At 52.4% G+C, this 21,945-nt stretch overlaps 1 protein-coding gene across 5 annotated transcripts in view; it reads left to right on the top strand.

Moving 5' to 3' along the window:
- Nucleotides 1-21,945, top strand: part of TEAD3 (TEA domain transcription factor 3) — a 57,307-nt gene extending 35,362 nt beyond the window's left edge. Inside the window, exons 3-14 of one of the 5 annotated variants that reach the window (XM_073319794.2) lie at nt 416-480; nt 4,535-4,597; nt 4,723-4,785; nt 8,314-8,325; nt 8,903-9,040; nt 9,495-9,538; nt 10,393-10,454; nt 12,529-12,662; nt 13,052-13,225; nt 14,863-15,003; nt 15,567-15,719; nt 17,087-21,945. In XM_073319794.2, the coding sequence (XP_073175895.1) occupies nt 416-480; nt 4,535-4,597; nt 4,723-4,785; nt 8,314-8,325; nt 8,903-9,040; nt 9,495-9,538; nt 10,393-10,454; nt 12,529-12,662; nt 13,052-13,225; nt 14,863-15,003; nt 15,567-15,719; nt 17,087-17,200 (1,163 nt within the window). In that variant the 3' untranslated portion in view covers nt 17,201-21,945. Of the gene's footprint in view, nt 1-415; nt 481-4,534; nt 4,598-4,722; nt 4,790-8,313; nt 8,326-8,855; nt 9,041-9,494; nt 9,539-10,392; nt 10,455-12,528; nt 12,663-13,051; nt 13,226-14,862; nt 15,004-15,566; nt 15,720-17,086 lie in introns of all 5 variants that reach the window. The other 4 variants (XM_073319795.2, XM_073319796.2, XM_073319793.2 and 1 more) reach the window with 4 other exon arrangements.

The raw sequence follows: 21,945 nt of genomic DNA, 5'->3' as shown, positions 1-21,945 counted from the left end.
ATGTCTGCGCCCAGCTCTCTGATCGGCACAAACCGCCCGCCATTCGGTGCGTGCCGTCAATCGGAACGGTCCCTCCATTGTGGTCATTTCATTCTGTCCTGGCCCCTTTCTTCCCATTAACGCTGTCACCCGGGCTCTCACAGACCCTTCCAGCCTGCCCCACCAGCTGGCTCAGTCTTGCCTTGACAGCTGCCAGGACAGCACCACCTTCTGGCAAAGCCTTGTCACTTGACATGTGGCTTGGAGAGAAACCTTGGTTAGGCCAGGGCTGGGATGTGGGGGGAAGGCTCCACTTGGACTAGGGAAGAGAAGTGTTTGAGTGTCGGGGGCAGGGCAGAGGACCTGGCAAGATGCTCCTGCTTTGATCTTGTTCTTACTCTGTTCTTAGTCTTGTTCTTACTTTGGCTTGCTCTAGGTCGCAACGAATTGATAGCGAGATACATCAAGCTCCGGACGGGGAAAACACGGACGAGAAAACAGGTAAAAAAAACCCTGCTTTACTTTATTTGAAGAAAGTGTCTGAGTGTGAGACCTTTGGCTGATAGACTCGACCTCGAGGACAGTGCTGGGAGTCTGGCTCGCTTCGCTCGGCTTGTCGTTGCGCCCTGGGAGGACGAGGAGGGACTGTGTGGCAGTCCGGATGCCTGGGTTCACTTCCAGCTCTGCCGCTGGCTTGCTGCGCGTCTTACGTTTCCCCTCGCTGTGCCCCTTTTTCCCTATCAGTGCAATGAGGATTACGCTGAGCTGTGTCATGGGGGAGGTTATGGGGCTCGGATACGGCTAGTCAAGCTCTCTGGGAGCTGCTATAGCCCAGCAAAGGGAGGGATAGTGATCGTTGAGACCCCCACCACCACCCCACTGCTTATCGGATGCTTGAGGTCCAGGAACTGATCTGTTCCTGCACAGTCGTCTTATCTCCTCCCGTGGGCTTCAGCTCGCTGGGCAAGCAGGGCTGGGTGAGCCTCCTGTACACTCTGCCTGCCAGCGTGGCACTCTATGGTCCTCTGGGTGTGGCCAGGCCAACTAGAGATTGATGAGTCTCCTGCAGCAATGGCTAACAGCCTCTTTTAGCTGGTGCAGTAGAGGCTCTTGTGCTAAGATCCCACGGTTCCCGGCTGCTGACGTCCCACCGTGAGGTGTCAGAACCCCTGGAGTTTGGGATTCCGTTGGGATCGGCCCTCCGGTGTGTGCCTCCATAGCCCACCGTCGCCCATCCCTGAGCCTCCTGAGAGTCCCGATGGGCCCAGCCACGTCCCAAGAGCAGCCCTCTGCATGGGGCAGCGACATGACCGCCTCCCCTCCTGGGGGGAGCTGTGATGGAGAGTGGGGCATAGGGAGTGTTAATTAAACCTTCAAAAGTCATTTGATTTGGGGTTTGGCTTGTGATTGGGCCTAGGGCTCATGGGGCTTCCTGTTTTATACTCACCCGGCCCTATCGCTTCTGGAGGAATCTGGGCCTGAACCCAAACACCTCTAGTTTCAAACCTGGATCTGAATTATGCACATCGCCCCTTTCTTCCTACTAGGCCAGGCCAGCCTCCAGCTCTGAACGGTCACTGGTGTGTGAGATCTCTAGTGAAATCCTGCGTCTTTCACCCCTCTCTTCTAGATCCAGTTCTAGAGCCCCTCTCTGCCAGTACTCTTTACCAGGACAGGGGGCACTTGTGTAACCCAGGTGCCTCAGATACCCCAGTGCTGATGCACTAGAAATCTGTCCTGTCAGCCGTGGGCATGGGCAAAGAGCTCTCTCCCACCCCCACCAGAAGCTCAGACTGTTGTAAGGCTCAGTGGCGGGGGAATCATAGAGCTCCTTGTTCCCACTGGCTACCTGCATCCCCTCCCTCCAGCCAGCCCCATGCTCCTTGCCCCCATTCATTGTATTGGGTGAGGTGTGCAGAACTGGGGACTAGCGCCAGGGCAGCATTGAAAATCAGCTGGCAGCGAATCACACCTGCTGTGGGAGCTCTGGGGTGTTACCTGCCTCGTGGCACCAAGGGAGCAGGAGTCCTGTATCCATTTCCATGACCGTGTCTGTGAGTGCTTCTGGACCAGTCCAGGGACGGAGCTGATTGTCCATAAGCCTTGAAGAGGCTCTTTTCATTTGCAACAGGTCTGGTTGCCAACAGCCATCCCGCTGCTCCCCATGCGAGAAAGTCCCTCTGGCTGTGTCCAGTGCATGCACTGTGATGGGATTAGAAGAGCGGGTCACTGGTGCTGTGACTGGCTATGGTTTGTAGCGGGGTTCCTGCCAATGTGAGGGGGAAAGGAACTTGGAAATCTGACTTTTGCTCCCCGCTGGCTTGTGACAACAGGTAGCTCTAGACTGGCTGGCAAGAGGAGCTGTGATGGGGGGCAGGACAGTCTAATGAACTGGGATTTAGGAGAGAAGGGTTCGATCCCCAGCTCAGACACACACACCTTGTGCAAATCATTAATCTACCCTTGTGCCTCAGCTCCCCATCTGTAAAATGGGAATAACAGCACTGCTCTACCTCCCAGGAAGGATAAAATCCATGAGTGATTGCTACTGCATTGATGGGGGCAGTATAAGCACCGTAGATAGACATACTGATTGATAATAAGGTGCTTGGATCCTACTGGGGGGAGGGCTGTCTAGAGACATGGATAGACTGAAGGCCACATTGGCGCCATGTAGTAGAACTTTTCCTGTGTGTTAAATGTTTGAAATGATCCCTTGAAAACTTATCCCTAGAAAACTTATCTGGGCTTGGCAGTAGGTGGGGGGGGGGCGCAGGGGAAGGTGCTGCTCGAACGGATGAATAGAGGGGAATTTTGTTAGGGAGCGTGCAGCCATCACTGGGTCCCTCTGGAGACAGAGGTTTGAACCAAGAGCAAACTGAACCTGGTGATCTCCATCAGAAATGTTCCTCCATGTGTCACAGGCACCTCGATGCACAGCAGACAGTCTCTGCGCTGAAGAAGCAGCCTAGGGGCTGGGACTAGATGCAAGAGAGCAGGACGTAGGGGCAGCTGATGGTCAGAAGGGAGCATGTGGGAAATGACGCCACTTTGCTGCACAGACCTGCTCCCAGGCTGGATTCAGTGTCGCCTGCTCCGTAGCATGACACAGATGAAGCCGAAATTTCCAGCTCTGGGTGGCCCAAGAGAGGTTCCTAACTCCCCACTTGATGCCCGCTTCCCCTTGAATGCCCTCTTTAACCTGTATTAAGTGCATATCTGTTTCACCGGGTGTTTAAGTGTGATGCTCGGAGTACCTTTCCCCAGCCTGGAGAAGAGCTCTGTGTGGTTTGGAGGTTTCTCTCTCTCACCAACAGAAGTTGGTCCGATAAAAGCTAGCACCTCGCCCCCCTGGGACCAACACTGCTATAACGACACTGCACCCACCTGATTTTCCAGGGTTGACAGCTCTCAGTGACCTCAGTGAGGGTTGTGGATTCTCACAAAAGCAGCCGCCTTTTATTTAAATGCCCAGACTTGGGACTTGTCTACGCTTGACAGCGCTTCCGTGTAGACACTCAATGATGCCAGGGGTTCTGTCAGCGTAGTTAATCCATAAGAACGGCCAGACTGGGTCAGACCAAGGGTCCATCTAGCCCAGTATCCGGTCTTCCAACAGTGACCAGTGCCAGGTGCCCCAGAGAGAATGAACAGAACAGGGAATCATCAAGTGGTCCATCCCCTGTCGCCCATCCCCAGCTTCTGGCAAACAGAGGCGAGGGACACCATCCCTGCCCACCTCCCTGAGAGGCAGTAGCTAGGTCGATGGAAGAATTCTTCTGTCTGCCAAGCACTGTCTACACCAGGGGTCAGGGGGGCATAACGACATTGCCCCGGGGGATGGATTTTTCCCAGCCCTGTGTGACGTAGCTGGGTCGACTTCACTTTTTTGAGTGAACCTGGCCCTGAAAATTTTTGCCTATGTTTTTCCTCCTCTTTGCACAGCACAATTCACAGAGAGGTTGGGGAGCCTGCCGGAGTCTGTTCCAGCATCTTCCATGGAATTATTAGCTATGCTGCAATTGCAGGGCCATATTCCGCCAGGCATGGATTGGCATGGCCATGTGGAAGGGCAAAATTTGCCTTTCAGAAACTCCCTCCATGACAGTGACGCACGAGAAGGAAAGAGCCCGGGCTGAGCGTGCCAGGCTGGCGGTTAGAGAAACCATCTCTATGTTGGTCAGATGTGTGCCCCCTTTGCTTAGAAGCCGCCAACAGCCTTGGCGTCCACACCACCGTTGGTTGCAGAGTTAGAACCACACTGCAAAATGAAACGAGAGGGGTGTGCTCGCAGGGCACATGCCGCTCTGTGGGACAGATCCTCGGCTGGCCTAAACCGGTGTAACGTTTACACCAGCTGAGGATCTGGCCCAATATTTTTGGCCACTGGTGATCGCATTCCATAGGAGGAGTGCTAGTTCTCCAGAACCTCGGCCAGGCCAGGAGCCTCCGCTGACCCCCAGGCTGGCCCCGTGTATCTCGAGCGCAGCGGAGTGCGGGATCATGTCTTCATTCTCTTTGTGTTTTCCTTTTTGAACGGCTTGGCGGGCATTAGGTGTCCAGCCATATACAGGTTCTAGCTCGGAAGAAGGTGCGGGAGTACCAGGTTGGCATTAAGGTACGTTGGAGACCCTGCCCATGCGTCCGTGGTGTGTGAGCATGGGGCAGCCCCTCTCCTTCCTCTCCTCTGCTCTGGTTGACGGCTCTGCTGTTTTCCCCTCTCCTTCTGCTTTCTCTCTGCAGGTCTCTAGCCACTTGCAGGTTCTAGCCAGACGGAAATCTCGCGAGATTCAGTCCAAGCTGAAGGTACGCGCTCCCCGGCTTCCCCCCACCTCCCGCTTGCCCCCGAGCAGTGGCCGTGCTGACAACTAACACCCTCAGCTCTGTGGTGTGCTGCTTTCTCTTTCCTTTTTATGTCTTTCCCCGACTCCCTTCGTTCCTGGAACCAGACACTCCCTGGGGAAGGAGTGGCAGGAAGAGACTGCAACAGGATCTCTCCAGCTGGAGAGTCTAGCTAGGAAGCTCCTGAGGTCAGATAGAGGCCTCCCTGGAGAACCTCTTCCCGTGTGCCCTTTGCAGGATGGTGAGCGCTCTGCCCATGTTGGGACCTGCTTTGCATGGAGCGGGGAGTGTAGGGTTGGTAGGTTGCAAGGGCTGGCCAGAGCCTGAGTATCCCAAAGGCAGTAACATAGCGAGCAAGGCTCTTAGGCTTTCCCCTTAGTGCTCTTCCTCCTTCCCACAAGCTCTTGCGCTGGGCAAGGCTCTGCATGTTTCCCTGTAGCTGGGAGAGTCAGGGCCTCCCCCAGGCTGCAGAGATGCATCAGAAGTTGGCCCCTGCAGGACCGTGAGGGAGCAGTGCAGGCTGGAGCCTAACCTAGCTAGGTGCTGCTCCAGACGAGTTTAGTAGCACTGGGCTAGGGGGTCAGGACAGCATGCTGGGCACCTCCCCAGTTGAAGCCATAACGTCCAAGGGGCGGGAATGAGATGCAGAGCCCACACCTGTGGCTGAGGCTGGGGGCCCGGAGCAAGGGGCTTTGCAGGGTGATGCTCCCCCAGCAGATGCTGATGCTCATGAGTTGGTCCCATGGCTGTGCAGAGTGATGCTGTCCCAGCTGGTTCTCGTGCACTCAGGCTGCGTGGGCCACTCTGGCCCAGAGGGTGTTGAGCTGCTCAGGCTATGGGGCCCGCACACTGTGACGCTGCCCCCCACCCCTCCCCATAAGGAGACACGGGGGTGTTGGGGCCTGTGCTTCTAGTCTGTAGGGGGACAGTCGGGCTGTGGGACCAGCACAGGGAGATGCCGGGTGGGGGATAGTTGAGCCACTGGGCTCATACGGTGGGGCATACTCGCTAGTGCAGGGATACTCAGCCAGGAGCTTTGGGGGCTTCCCATGGAGACCCTGCTCCAGTTCATTCTGGCTGCCTACAGGTCATGCTAGGGATCCAGGAGCCAAGGGAGCAGAGCAAGGATAAAACTGGAATGTTGTCTCTTCTCTGGTTGGCTTTTCTTTCTCTCCTTCCCTCTTTCTAAGTGGAGTTTGACTAACCTTTCAGTAACCGTTTCCACTGTGTGTTCTCTGTATTGTTGTTTGCTGGGTGCCAGAGGCACATGTGGGTGGGGTGGTGTCACAAGGCAGGGTGCGGGGAGGGGTTTTGCAACTGAAGCTGAAACGAAAGTTCTCGTCAGGATGTTCCTCCTTTGGTGGTGGTTGTTCATTTTGTTTTGTGGGAGCCCCACCATCGGGGCCCCATTGTGCCAGGCACGGCACACGTGCACACGCTTAACTAAAAGACCCTGCCCTGAAGAGCTCGAGTAGGAGACGAGAGACAACAGGTGGATGCCGCAAACAGAGGGGAAGAACGCACCATAATAGTGCAATAACTATGATTAGCCTGCACGGCGCAGGGGCCGCTCCCAGGTGACGGAGAAATCTCTCTGCTGGTCCATATGCATTTGTTTGTTCCAGTACCCTCTGTCTTCCTGTCCCATTTAACAAGTCCAGGCAGAAAATCCCTGTAGAATTTAATAGGGAATTCTGTCCCTACTGTAGAGTCTAGAGGATTGTTCAGAAGAACCTAGAGAGAGGCTCTGGCTTGCTGTTAAATTCTAGTATAGGGTTTGGGAGTCATTTCTATAGCTCCCTATCAATTTAGTCCCTATTAAATTCCATCTGACTTTTCCATAAGGACAGTAACTCCTCTGGCCCCTGGGGACTCTCAGTAACTGGTGCGGAAGGAGGCTGTACTTGACAAGCCCTGCTTACTCCGTTACAAGGGGCACTTGAGGGCAATTTTGAAAGGGCCAAAAGGTCCTCTGTGTGGAACAGCCGTATCTCCATTTTGTGATCCTCTTTGAATACAGCCTTTCAGTTCTCACTATGCCTCAAACGTGTGTTCGTGCACATTGCTTTTATGCTCCCCACGTACAGGACTGTGTAATATTGATTTTTAAAATACATCCATCTCCTGAGTCTCTGGGGGCTCTTAAAATTGGTTCAAAATGAATTGGCCAATCAAGCCTCAAGTTAAGCTCTGAGGCGGAAAAGCAATATATGATCTGATGATCAGGGCATACATATGTAATAAGCACACTGGGACAGTGGTTCTCAAACTTTTTTACTGGTGACCCCTTTCTGATTGCGACCCCCCCCCCCTTATAAATTAAAAACACTTCTAAATATATTTAACACCATTATAAATGCTGGCGGCAAAGCGGGGTTTGGGGTGGAGGCTGACAGCTCGTGACCCCCTGAGGTGTCCCGACCCCCAATTTGAGAACCCCTGCGCTAGGATGACCACAGATGTGCTGGGAAAGATTGCAGAACCCTCTGTTCCTGCTGAGTGAGCCAAATAGTTATTGCTAAAAGAAAACCTTGCTCCTTTTGCCAGTTGCCTCATATAAACACACAGACATCTAGGGACAGATTTTCTAGTGTTCCGCAACCATTGCACTGGGCCCGTCTGAAAATGTGGCCACTTCGATTTCCTGGTTTTAACCCTCTCCCTCCTATGGCTCCTTCCCAATGACCCTGGAGCTGAGCATGATAAGCAGAGGTTATTTTTGACGCCTGTTTTCTCATTTCACTTTGCCAGCTTTAAAACTTTTAAGAGATGGTGAATGGGAAAGGCTTGATTATATTCAAAACACAGAAGATCCAATAGCCCAAATGAGGATCTATGTGCAGGCCTGGAAATTCACAAATCAATCCGTCGTAAAACAGCTGAGAATCATTTCCTCCTACTCATCCCTTTAAATCCCCTCTACCCAGCACTCTTCCCGCTCCTATCCCCGCTCAGATCTACATGCGCACATCCACTCAGTTCCCAACCAAGTACATGGTTTCCACCTTCACCACCCCCACTATAAAAATGGTCCCAGCGCCCCTGTTTGCATACAGCCATGCACATCTCATTCCCCGCCTTTCTGCTGTGTGCACATATAGAACCGTTGCTGGTGCATACGTCACACACGTACATGTGTGAGCTGGGTAAGGTTGCTTCGTGCCCAGCCAGCCCGGGGCTCCCTAGCCACAGCTTCACGTACGAGTGCAGCCTATTCTGGTATTTCACTGGCGGCCCGTGCGCTACTCAGTGGGGCCTAACTGAGAAGAGGTTACCAGCCCGCACGGATCTGTTGTGCCCATTCCCAGGGAGACCAGGTCCATTAGAAACCACCCAGGTTTAGATCTGGTTTGTTTCCAAAGTCAAACCCGTCTTTCCTTGGTTCTTCGAAGGGTCAGTATGTTAATGACTCCTATAAGGGTGCAGACGAGCCTCTGCTCTGGGATTGTTGCAAACATACTAACCGTTGCTATTCCTTTCTTTTACGTACAGGCCATGAACTTGGTAAGTAGTGCTTGAGTTTGCAGTTACTTTCTTTAAACTTCTCTTTATCCCTTTAATATTCCCTGGCCCTCTCCCATGGACTGAGACCCCCCACCCCCAAGGAAAAATCCCTGGTATCAGTGACTCGTTGGGGGGGGTGTTTTCTCTCTGAGTCAGGACCCAACCAGTACTGCTAAAGGTGCCCTCTCACATGTGAGACTTAAAACCGAGGCCCGGGCCACTTGTGCTCGACAATCCCTTGGGATGTTAACATGAGCAAATTCCAGTCTGGGTGGGGGGCGGGGTGGTTTCTGTTCTCCTTCCCAAGTTCTCCCTGCTGTTTCATTATTCTCCGTGACTTCCTGTCCTAAACTGTTGTGTAACAATGCATGGCAATGATAAACAGCTGCCATGCTCCACCCCAGAGGTGGCTGCATCTCAGGGGCAGTTGAAGGGCTCCCTTTGCGTGTATAGATCCAGTTTGTAAAGTGTGTTGGGCTCCTTTGCACTGAAGGGGGTAATCGGGGTCAGTCTGTCTGCGTCCCTGTCAGTTTGGGTTGGTAACCATGCTTTCTGTTCCTCCTCTCCTCTCTCAAAGGACCAGGTCTCGAAGGACAAGGCCCTTCAGAGTATGGCCTCCATGTCATCCGCACAGATCGTATCCGCCAGCGTCTTGCAGAACAAACTCAGCCCTCCTCCTCCTCTTCCTCAGGCGGTCTTCTCTGCTCCCCCCAGGGTAAGGGACTCTGCTCTCCCCAGGTGGAAGAAGGCTCTCCTTGTGTTCCCAGCCCAGCAGGATCTGCCACATGGAATGAGCTAGGAACACTATCTAGGAAGGAGGTTGCAGGCTCACCTGCCACACTGGGACTTGATACAGGGAACAGCAGGGGAGGGGTGGCTGCAAGGAAGCTCACAGCTACTCCAGTCCTAGGCTGTCTCGACAGGCGGCTTTGTTGAGGAAAGGGACAGGAGACTTGACCCTTGGGGAGCTCACAGCTACGGCATTCCCCTAGAGGATTTCTTGCCGAAGACGCAGTTTCCAGGTTGGCTGTAGACTTGTGTGTAACCTTAAAGCCCCTCGAGCTGTTTAGTAACCTGCTCAAAGGGGCAGTAAGATGTGTCGTAGGGTGTTGGGATGTGCTGCTGTTAAGTCCCTGACTATTCCTTTGTGTGTGCTTTTGTTTCCCCAGTTTTGGAGCGGGTCTATCCCAGGACAGCCTGGACCCTCTCAGGAGTAAGTAAAGAGGCACCTCAAGTCTCAATCAGACCGTATTTATGGCTGCTGATGCTTTAATATGACTTGGTTTTCTCCCCCCAAGTTCCTGTGTCAGTCAGAGGTCAGGAAAGCAGTGTGCTGTTACGGGGAGAGCAGGGACTGGGGGGCCAGGTCTCCTAGGTCCTATGCCCAACTCTGCCAGCTTAGGCAAATCACTGGTGTGCATGTTTTTAAATCTGCATGTGAGCAGTGTGTGGAGAACAACCTGATGCATGCAGCCGGCTCCCGTGTAGTCAGGAGAGGGTCAGAAACCTGTGTGCAGAACTCCCCACTACCTCTGGGGTGGGGGATGGGGAACATTTGTCTGGCCCCTGCCCAGGCTGAGTGTGTTGATGGATGAAGGACTGCTGTATCTCTGGCCTGGGGCTGTGGCGATGATCCACCAACATCTGGCTGCTAATGACTTGCTCCTGATGATCTCTGGGGTCCGGCCAGCGCTGGTGTCTGGCTGATGGCTGTGTGCACTGAGAATGTGGGCCTCCGGATGAGCTGCATTTATACTAGACTAAGGGGGTGTGTCGGGAGGGAGGATTGGACATATCCCAGTTGCTGGGGGAGAGTGGTGGGAGGGGCACAGAAGGCCTCTTCATTTGGGGAGGAGAGAGCGGGGCAGGCAGATGTAGGGAGATGAGAATTAGCAGTTGCTCTCTGTGTGCGTGCGCAGAGGCACACTGTGTGGATTTGGATATAGATGTTCTTGTCTTAATTGTCCAGGAAGCTCCATACGGAGAGGAGGTGGGGCAGGGGGGTGGGAGGACGCTTTATAAACGAGATTCGCATTAACCTGCCTAACGATGCACTTTGTTTTTCAGCATTAAACCATTTGCACAACCAGCCTACCCCATCCAGCCACCAGTGCCTCCATCACTAGCCAGTAAGTGGGTCACTTTCACTGGTGGCCAGGTTTTCACCTCTTCCGCATCGAGGCGCAGAGATATTCGTTTGCTTGCCTTAATTGCCCTGCCCTTGGCTCCTCCCCCAGAGGAAAACTCCACCACCCCAGCTTCTGCCCACTGCTCATGTGGATGTTCACATATGCATCTCTGTGTCCTTCTGCTATGGCCGCCCGAGCTCTAACTTCTGAGGGGCTGTTTCCTCCTCTTCCCATCCCCTCCTGCACCAGGGATTCCCACTTGACAGCAGAATTGTCTCTCTTGCATCAGAGGCGCCACCTTGAGAACTGGTCCCCCACCTGCCCCAAGCCTAAGATACTAGGGTGTCACCTCCGCATCATAGTCTGTAATTCACCAGGATGCAAAGCTCCCAAGACTGCCCCTGATCCTGAGTCTCCGCAGCCCGCTGAGACGAGAACCTGCCCTGTTTAATTCTGTTATGAGCAACGCTCTGCCGCCCGGTGGGCCCAGAAAGAAAGCAGCCTCCCGGCACACCCACTGACCCTTCAGCCTTTCCAAAGGTAACACAGCGTGGCTCTTTATCCCTCCCTTGTGGCTAGACCACATATAGAGATTAGTGTGTCTGCTACTGCTTCCAAGGTAAGGGAGTCTGTTCTTTAGCCCACGCTGTAGAGGCTCATGATCTTGGCTCCAGAAGTCCTAGGTTCAACCCTTGTGGGTAACCCAGCCAGCGGCGTTGTTACATATTGAACAAGAAACACAGGTGGAAATCCCCCGTTATCACAAAGTGTAATCTCATTAGCCAGGAAGACCAGTTAGCCACAACAGATCCCAGGAGGGCTGGTAGCCAAGACCAGTGTTCCTCTAAGGCAGTGGTTCTCAACCTTTCCAGACCGCTGTCCCCCTTTCAGGAGGTTGATTTGTCTGACGTATCCCCAAGTTTCACCTCACTTAAAAACGACTTGCCTACAAAAGCAGACATAAACATACAAAAGTGTCACAGCCAGGGGTACTGAGAAATGGCTGACTTGCTCATGTTGACCATGTAACGATAAAATCAATCCATTGGAATATAAATATGGTGCTTACATTTCAGAGTATGGTGTATAGAGCAGGTTCTTGTCTGTATGAAATTTTTAGATTGTACTGACTTTGCTAGAGCTTTTTCTGTAGCCTGTTGTAAAACTAGGCAAATAGCTGGATTATGTGACGTACCCCCGGAAGACCTCTGCGTACGCCAGGGGCAGCATACCCCTGGTTGGGAACCACTGCTCTAGGGGAAGGGAGGGCAGTTGTTATTGACAGTGCTGCGGTGCTGACGCCCCTCGATCAAGAATCAAAGCCTCGTGGTGTTAGGTGCTGTGCGTGTGTGTAATTTAAATAACCGTCAGCCCCCGTCCCCAGAAGTTGACCATCTTAGCAGGGATGGGAGAGTGGGGGATTTCCCTGGTGGGACAGGCCTCTGTTTTCCCCCAGTGTTCACAGAAAGAGCGAAAGGCTTAAACGCGCAGACCTCGGTCTGGAGCTGGTGTGGGTCTCACATATCCAAAGGGAGTCAGCAGCACGGGGGGTCAGCGTGGGCAGGCTGAGAGTCGGACTGAGCTGTACGCCAGGGGGAGCTCCCTGGCAATGCTAACGAGCTGTGGCTCTGTATCCCTCTCTAGTGGTAGACCACATAGAGAAGTGTGTGTGTCTGCCACTGGACTAGGCCCCCAAGGAAGGGGGTTGGCAGCCCCATTGCATGACACTTCTAGAGCCAGGCTGGAGGTCCCCGCCAAATGCCCCGCTCTTACGGCGCTCCAAGTTATCGTGTGTGCGCTACGATGCGGATGGAAACCGCTGTCCATGTTCATGCCGTCACCGCAGCTTACGTACTGCATGTCAAGTCAGTGCACAGCAAACCTGCCATCTAGACCTGCCCTTAGCGTAGGAAACCAGCCCAGCGTCGGCTAGGAGGAAGGGCAGCTGGGCTTGCGGAGACCTGCCAGATCTCTTTCCGCATCGACGTTGCGGGCACAGGTTTCCCTGAGCTTCCCCAGGGGAGTGGTGGGTTATCCCATGGCTTGCTGGATGGTCTCTCCTTCTCCGTTCTAGGTTACGAGCCCCTGGCTCCTCTCCCACCGGCTGCCTCAGCCGTGCCCGTCTGGCAGGACCGCACCATCGCCTCCGCTAAGCTGCGGCTCCTGGAGTATTCAGCGTTCATGGAGGTGCCGCGGGATGCTGAAACGGTAACTCTGTGGGGGGCGCTGGGAGTTTTGACCCCTCACCCTGCCCTTCCAAATAGACTGACGGGGATGGAGATCCCAGAGAGCAGAGGGGACATTTCTGCTGTCCCTATGCTTCTTAGCACCAAGCATCGGTGCCCAGGGACAGGTCTGGTGTCCCCCAGAGCTGTCCCTCCTATGCCCCTGTGCAGCAGAGGGGAGTGGAGAATGATTCTAGGCATAGCTTGGGTCCCTGTGATCTCTTAGCCCAGGCGGTGATGGGAGGCTGGAGGGCTCTGGGTTCCGGCGTCTGACACAGCATCACCGTAGCGGCTGTGGTTCCATGGTGTGCATGCATCTAGGGCAACCGATGACAGCTCCCACATCGCTGACCCTTCCTGCTTCCTCTACAGTATAGCAAACACCTCTTCGTGCACATCGGGCAGACGAACCCCTCATACAGCGACCCCCTGCTGGAGGCCGTGGACATCCGTCAAATCTATGACAAGTTCCCTGAGAAGAAGGGGGGCCTGAAGGAGCTCTACGAGAGAGGACCCCAGAACTCCTTCTTCCTTGTCAAGTTCTGGGTAAGAACCATGCTCCCACCCTCCCCACAATGCCCAGCTGTGTGTCTAGAGCCCCTCGCAGATGCTCCCACACACTGTGGTGGGCAGGAGCTGGCAAACCTGTTTGTACAATGATCTGAGTCGAGCCAGAAGAAGTTTGTTCCCCGGCAGAAGCCAGGGTGGCAGCTGGCAGCTGTGGACAGACATGCAGGGGCTTTTATCAGCCGTATCACCTCGGGGGTGATGCTGCCTGTCCTTACAAGCCACACCAGCTTGGGTTGGGTCCAGGCTTGGGTGGGAGATCTTCCAGGGTCACTAGAAACGGCAAGAACAGGTGTGGGTGAGTCGGAAGATGGGCACACTTCCTTCCCAAGTCAGTGCAGTGCTGGGAGGGGGGCTGTGTTGGCAGGGGGCTCTTCCCTCTAAGGCACTGCTGAACTCAGTGACGTGCCATCTTCAAAGCTGTCATTTCAGCCCCAGCCACGTGCTTCTGCCTCCCACTGCAGCCAGTCTCCCCATGATCCCCCAGGCTCCAGCCTTCACTGGAACGTCAGCCCTGCTCAACGAGTGTGGAGGGGGTGGGGAACAAAGGTGCAGCCGACACTGTTGGCACAGGAGGGAGACCGTCCCTCATCCTGTAAGCAGTGGGTCAGTCTGCTCTCTGTCCCTCTCTGCCTGCAACCCCGGGCCTGGGAAGAGGGGGCATGAAGAGCCCCTGGAATTGTATCCCCCTTCCAGCCTGGGAACAGAGAGAAGAGGTGCCCATTCCAGTCGCCCTCCCTCCCCCCCAGGCCCAGGAGCGGGAGGAGAAGAGCCTTTGGAGCTGCAGGGAGGGCAGAACTGATGTGGGGGCTGGGAGGGGAGGGCCAAGTAATTAATTGCTGAGCTGGAGGAGGGGCAGGTGGTGGGGAGCAGGGAGGCATGAAATGAATGAGTTAGAATGTGGGGGTTGGAGAGAAGCTGGAAGCTCTGAGCCATCAGGGAGCAACGTCTCTCCCACAGGGGGGCAAAAATCTCCTTCCTCTATACGTTTGGGGGAGCTAGCTGCACTAATTGCCTCCACCCCACACACGCTGGTGCGGCATGAGGGAGTTCAAAAATCAAGACCGACCAAAACACACGCTATCTTTTAAAAGTCTCCTGGTTTGGGGCGGGGTGGGTGGGTCTGAATCCAGATTTCTGACCTCTTAGCGTTGTCGGTACTGTGTCCTCCTGAGACAGGAACGGCCTCAAGGGTGAGGACCTTGGTTTTCAGATCCGGCAGCAGTGTTTGCAAGAGCAGAGGTATTTAGCTCTGATGTCCTGGCCAAATGCCAACAGAGGTAACTACCTCCTGCGTCCCTCAGTTCTCTCCCCAGCCCGCTGGGCTGCAGTGGCTTATATGGTATTTTCTGCTTCCTATCCTAACCTAGCATGCACTCCTGCAGCACGCTGTTCAACAGCTTCTGTCTTTCTCCCCAGACGTGGTTGCATTTCAGGAGGGGCTGACGTGCTCTCTGTGCCTTCAGTCCGTCGAGAAAGATGGTATTTCTGTAAATCAGTGACTTTTTTTTACCTCCAGGTCTCTGTCCCTGAAAGCTCCACATTCTGGACCTTCCCGCCTCCAGCCAAAGCTTAGCTCAATTCCTGGTAACGCCCTCCCTTTCCCTCTGCTTTAGGCGGATCTGAACAGCACGATCCAGGACGGTCCTGGGACCTTCTATGGTGTGAGCAGCCAGTACAGCAGCGCAGAGAACATGACCGTCACTGTCTCCACCAAGGTGTGCTCCTTTGGGAAGCAAGTCGTCGAGAAGGTAGAGGTGAGTCCCACGCCCATGAGGGAGTGCAGGCTAGTGGCTAGAGCACGAGCCGGTGAGTCAAGCCTCCATTTCCAGTTCTGCAACTGGCTCCCTGTGTCCTTTGATGAAGTCACTGTCCCTCTGTGCCTCCGCTTCTCCATCTGTAAAATGGGGAGGGTACCTACCTTTCTGGGAATTCAGAGCTGAATTAATAGAGATCTGTGCCGTTATTAATTATCATAGGAACGTGCAGTGCTGTGTCACAGGTAAAATGTGCCAGATGCTAACAGAATCCAGCCCCAAAGAGCTAACAGCCTTAAAGGCACGATTGAGTGGAAATAGCTGGATGAAAGCTGCTCCTTAAACAGATCTGGGAGCATCTAGTACCTGAGCTAGTAAATTTCAGCCTTCTGCAGTGATGATATCCCAGTTCGCTTAGACTCATGCTGCAGATCCCAGTGTCTTTGCTACCTACATCGTCCGTCCTGCATGCTCCTACTCCCGCCCGCTCCCTTGCACACTCTGACAGCAGCCACGTGCTAACTGTGTAGTAACACTGAGCACCTGGATCTATTCTTCTGCAGACAGAGTACGCACGGCTGGAGAATGGCCGGTTTGTCTATCGAATCCATCGATCCCCCATGTGCGAATACATGATCAACTTCATCCACAAACTCAAGCATCTCCCGGAGAAGTACATGATGAACAGCGTCCTGGAGAATTTCACCATCCTGCAGGTACCCGACGTTGCCTCCTTTCTTCTTCCATCCCCATTCTCCACTTCCAGGCTCACCATTCATAAGTGACGCATGACTTACTGATGACCACAATCATATGACCACCCTTTGTTGCATGTCGGTGCAAATCCCCTCCCCCGCATGGTTAAGACTGAAGATGTCCCCCCCATTATAGACCAGGGCCTAAACTTTCAGAAGTGACTAGTTATTCTGGGTGCACTCTTTGGGTTGCCTTAAAGAACCACGATAGTCAGACAGTGCTGAGCACCTGCCCTCTGGAAATCAGGCTTGTTTAAGGTTGGGCACCTAAAATTATTTTGAAAACACAGGCTCTAATTTCTTCAAAGCCATTTCCTGATCGAACCAGCTTTCCTAGAACCTAGAATTTTTACAGGCCACATCTTGTGCCGAGGTGGCACTTTGGGGAAAGTTTGAGGCAAAATCACAACTGGATTTTGAGAGAGGTTTTTTTGGGGGGGTGAGGCGGGTTAATCCTTTTTTGTTCACACGAATTTTATCCTTCTAAAGTGCGTGTGTGTATAAAATACGTTAAAATGTAATGTGACTAGACACTATAGAGACACCCATATTAATAAATATATATGCAGCTGTGTACCCCGATACACGTAATTCACTGGAGCTGGTCACAAAATAGTCCTCAAAACAAATACTGTTTAGATAAAACTGAAATTTTCTGAGAAATTGTGTCGATTTCAATGCCATTTCCCACTGAAAATTTATTTTCCAAATGAAATTTCTTTTGGAAATGTTTGTTTTGAAATGTATTTGTTTATTTGTAGATTTTATCATTTGCACATTATTTCATGACCGGTACTAATAGTGTAAAATATGCTACGCTATGTCAAGTCATAGCCTAATCTGACATCACATGTCGTTATAGATTCTTACATGTCTTATCAGAACTAATGTAAAAAAAAAAAAAGTAATATTAAAAACATTTTAAACATCATATACATTTCTAAAGAAAAATTTCACTTTGAAATAAAATTTCAACATTTTTCCAACACTACTTTTTGGGGGCGGAATTTCTGTTTCCTGGGAAGTTTTGAAAATATTTGTTTTTGTTCCGGTTCAGAACGAAAACAAATTGTAAAGTGTCAAAAATGTCCCATGAAACAAAAGTTTGGCATTTGCACCAGCTCTAGATTTCACCTATGTTGTACTGGGGTAAGTGGCTTGACAAGGTACAAGCCAGCGGAGACTCGGGGGGGGTGTGTGTGTGTGTACATACATGTGGATACAGATCTATAAAATAAATTATCCACGTGGTAAAACTGTCCCTTACAAGATAACACAGAACCCATCTCTGGACTCTCCTGACTCCTCTTTCTCTCCTATCCACCCAGGTTGTTACGAATAGGGATACCCAGGAAACCTTGCTCTGTATAGCCTTTGTTTTTGAGGTATCCACCAGCGAGCATGGCGCCCAACACCACGTGTACAAGTTGGTCAAAGACTAGAGGCCCTGTGGGATGGGTAGGGCTTGGGGGGGGGGAGAGGCCTTTGCAGAGAAGCTGCCCATGCAGGATGCCTCGGTGGAAGTCTTTTGAAAACGAGAAAAAGAAAAGCCAAAAAGACTGACTCACAATCAAAGATGTTTTCTACTTAGGAACAATTTTTTTTAAAAAAAGAAGAAGAAGAAACCATAGAGCGAAAGGAGGGGCTCATCCAGAGCTGGAAGGGGAAAGACTTGGCCTTCGTCGTTCCTGAGGCCTACCGCCTGTGTGCCTTTCTCAGCATGCCGTCCTAGAGCAGCATGTTGCCACGTCGACCGACAACCCCTTCTTAATACCCAGATGCACCTCCTTGCTCAGCTATAAATGATCGTGCGTCCCGGCCCAGCTCTGCTTGGCTTCGTTCTGATGAGTGGGTGGTGCTGAAATGGCCTTTCAGAGTGGGATGAGAAAGTGGATGCTGCCTGGTTTATCCAACAAGGCATGGTCTGGTCTGGAAATGGGCAAGGGAAAGGGAGAATTCTTCTGCCCCACTCTTTGCAGTGGGCGATGTGCAAAGCCAGCATGGCCCACAGAGACGCAGGTCAGGTCTTTGTGTGTAACATCCCCATCAGCTAGTTGCAAGAGGGAATGGTGACTGTAAAAAGTGTTATCACAGCAATGGCACTGAGCACTGTGTTTGTTTCAGGAGTGCAGTGATCCTGCAACACTGTCTCTGGAGCTACGGTTATGGAGGTACCCACAGCAGTATGCCTGGCATTATGGTTTGTGTGGGGGCGTTGGTCCCATGGCAGTGTCCCAGGCCTTGGGAATGTGGGTGCATCACCTTGGAGCGTGTGTTGAACCAGTTGAGAGAAGAGGGTCCTAAGTGCATGGCTGTGGGAAGTCAGAGCAGGTGGTGGGAGGGCAGGAAGGTAGCAGAATGACAGGAAGGGGCTCAGCTGGAGAAAAGAGATCTCAGAGGCTATGGAGACCAGCAGTATAATGGCTGTACCCAGGCAGAGTCTGAGAGGCCTGGGGGGGAAAGTCCCTGGGCTGGGAAAGGTGGGATCACCCAGGAAATTCTCAAACATCCCAAACGACTGGAAGCTTTAAGCAGCTCTTGCCGATGCTTTGGCATCTGACTTCATGGCAGAGACGCGGGAAAAGCTTAGACCAAAGCCGGAAGATCAGTTTAGCAGGGTATTAACTTTCCCTATCGCCTCCCATTGCTTTCCTGATCGTTCCTATCTGCAGGCAATGGAGTGGGGTCTACCCATCCACCACAGTGGTACCTTATAACCCACCTCACGTTATCCCCATTAGCAAAATCCACCGATGATGTGAACCACACAACTCCCTGGACTTCAGGGGGTGTCGCATTGGCTGAAATCTGGCCACATGGCTGTGACAAAATGGAAGGTGGTGGTATGGCTGGGGTACAGCTTAAAGGGACACTGCTGGGTAGTGAAGGTCCAAAATGTAGGGTTTGTCATTTAAAGGGGCAGTCGGGAGAGTTGTCCAAACTTGAATGGAAACGTTTTTTTCATAATTTTTTAAAATTAAGTTTTAAAATATGTGTTCTTTTAAAGAGAGAGCATATTTTTAATTGGGGTGGAGCTCTCCTGCCCCTGCAGCTTTTGCAGCCCAGCCTTGTGAAAGTGACTAGAACCAACGTGAAACTGACTCGTACAGTGTCAGTTCAGATGCAGGAACACACCAAGGAGCAAAATAAAAGGTGATGAATGTCGTCCTCTCCTGCTGAAGTACGTAGGAGTTTGGGCTCCCCGCACCATCCGGGCTCAGGCCCAGGAGTTTTTACTCAGTAGTGTTCCTCTAATTATTCATTTGTGGCTTAATAGTAAGTAATAGGGAAGTGGCAACAGGATTGTGTTTTCCCACCCTAATTTACATATGTAAATTTTCCATCTCTTCCTCTTTGGCATTTTCGGTCTGACTTTTTTCAGTTTATGCTTTTCCCTTGCCCCACCTGCCCTTCCCACACTTAACTGCCTCTCCTATGCCCTGTCCAATCCCCACTGAGGGACGTGGCTTTTCCACTGAGGAGCTCAGAGCCTGTCACTGGACATGGGGATTTCCTTTGAGAACTTTGTGACTAACGGGGGGAAGCGATCTGTGGCTGCATTTCGGGGAGGAGGCCGTATAGCAGGAGGGAGTTAGGAGTTGGAACCTGCTTCTTTTGCCACTAAGGCGAGTGAGTCTGGCGGAGGCTGGAGCAAGAGAGAGATCGCTAGCACAAAGAGGGTGAATGGATGGGCCCGCTGATGGCTGGAATCCAAGGGTCCTTGTTGCCCAGCTAGATTAGCTTGTAGGCCTGATCCCAGCGAGGCCGCTGCAAGGGGAGGTCCCAGTGCTGGAAAAATGTCCTTTTTCTAGGAGACTGCAGATCTCTGGAAAGGGGCCCAAAGAGAGCGGGGGTCTTTGAGATGGTGCCTGAAGAAAGAGACTGGCCATATCAGGCAGATGGTGATTGGACAGATCTCAAGGGTTTGGTGCATGTAGGGAGCATAGATGTAGTGGAAGGAGAGCAGGGGGGACACTGTCCTTAGAGTCCTCTCCCTTCCTCCCCATCACTCTGCAGACTTCTCTTCCTTTCTCTGTCTTCAGGAGGGGGCCTACTCCTGATGAAGGGGGACAAGGAGGGGATCTCACAGACATGTGAGCCCTATTGCATTGTGCTGCTTCCTGAACTGGTGGGTTAATGGCTTGTCATTCCATTGCTGCCTTCCTCCCTCTCTCCTGGGAGGAAAGTGAGAGCAGTGCTGGGTTGAGGAGGCAGAAGGGAGGGGAAGGGGATGTTCCTGAGACAGACATTTTGTTGCTTCATACCCTGTCTTTCCCAGTGGACTTAGCCTCGCTTTCAAGAGGCTGAATCTTCAGTTTTGACCCGTTTCTTCTTCCTTTTTATCCCCCTCTGCTCGAGCTAGGGATTGATTAGCATGTTGTTCTGAAGGCTAGATGCCCAGACATTGCTTGGTGGCCAGGTGTACAGTTATTGTATAGCTAGGTAGGCAGGCAGGGAGGGAGGTAGGCAAGTAAGTTATGGGTCTTTGAATCCAATATGGCAGCCCTGAGTTTCTGTGACCGGGGGAAGCTGTCAGGAGCATTGAGGGAATTGTGAAGATTCCAACCCTTGAAGGAAACCATCTGTTGGTCAAAGTTTTTCTAGTACAACATATTTAACTATTCTAATAACATTGCGATTGGTGCCACCTGTGGGCATCCTGGAAACCCCTCCCCGGGGAGTCTTGACGGACACACCCATGCCCGCGTGAGCCGGAGGAGCTGCATGGGACCGTTGACGGGGCGGCCTGTTGGAACCAGAGCAGTAATACGGCAAAGCCCAGTGCACTAGCTCAGGAAACAAACCTTAATGCAGAGCATACACGGCAGTGCTGGGGAGCAAACAGTAGGCGCTGAAGTTCCAAGAACTGATGGTACGTGGGATTCAGAGCGAAGGCGCATGGAGACACCCAGGACTTCCACCCCCGAGTTATTCTGAACCTTGGTCCCCCAGTCCCCCTGGGTGGGTGGAGCAAATGTCCCAGGCTCCCTGTCCCCCTTGGCGTGGGCGAGTAGCTGTCCCCCAGAGTGGCACAAGCTTCGTTCCTAGGAAGATTCAGTCATCGTTGGCTGATTCTCGAAGGCCGAGCACACTGACCTCTGGACACTTCAGCCCATCTCTAGCTGTGGGGTAGGGAGTAGCTGGAGAAAGAGGAGGTGGGGAGCTGCTGTCTGTGCAGTTCAGGAGGGGGAGAATCCTGAATCCCCATAGTCCCTTTCTGTGCCCATGTTCCAGTGGTGGGGAGACCTGGCTGGGTTTCTTATATGTAGCATGTTTGTTTCACTCGCAGATCTAAAACTCTGGGAATTGAGGTTCAACCCTCCCTTTTCCAAGCATTCCCGTCAGCATGCAGAGACACATAACAATGCCCCCCTCTTTCCCTCCCTAACCTGCCTTCCAGACAGAGGGCTCTGTATACACTCCTGCGGCAGGCTCCGGTCCCCTCGCCGAGGGGAGGGTGGGGGGAGTTTGCTCTGCTAGACGAGTTGGGCTTTATAAAAACCCAACACAACCCCGCCCCACCTTTGTGTTTGCCCCGCTCCCACACTGGGCCAGAGCCCTGTTGGAAAGAATCTCTTCTTAAACTGGACTGTTTTATGTTTCTTAGCCCTTCATCTGCAACCCACCCACCTCCCTCCCTTGTAATCTCAGAGCATCATGCAGTAGATCCGCTGCCTAGTTCCCTGGCTGTTCTCACACGCCCTCTGACCTCTGGTTTGCGGACACAAATACACATCCACGTGCTGCCCGTTAGCCCGGCTGCCACTCACTCCTACGGGACAGCGGTAGAGATGCCAAGTGCTTGGCTCTCCCGTAATGGGACTTAAACAGGTACCCAGAGACTCTTAATCAATAACCAAGCCCCTTCCTCTCCTCCTCCCCCATTGTATTTATGAATTTCACATGAAGTACTGTTTTATTTTTTTAAAGACTTTGTAAAGCTTACCAGGGTTATGGTCACCATTTGTAGAGCTGTGTCAGTCCACAATGTAAAACCATTTTTTATGTATTATATTTTTTGTGTATTTTTTTAATCCAGCTGTGATGGGTTGTATCATATATTTGTTGTGTTTACTGGATCTGTCCAACTTCAACAGGGTGAGACAGTGGAGCGCCTACAAAACGATGGGTCTGCTGAAAACCATTAAAATTATTTGTTCATGGGTTGGCTCAACACAGTTCCCGA

This window comes from Lepidochelys kempii, chromosome 21 (assembly GCF_965140285.1).
Source record: "Lepidochelys kempii isolate rLepKem1 chromosome 21, rLepKem1.hap1, whole genome shotgun sequence".
Taxonomy (NCBI): domain Eukaryota; kingdom Metazoa; phylum Chordata; order Testudines; family Cheloniidae; genus Lepidochelys; species Lepidochelys kempii.
Note: the sequence above shows the minus strand (reverse complement) of the source record. Positions and strands in the feature narration are given on the sequence as shown.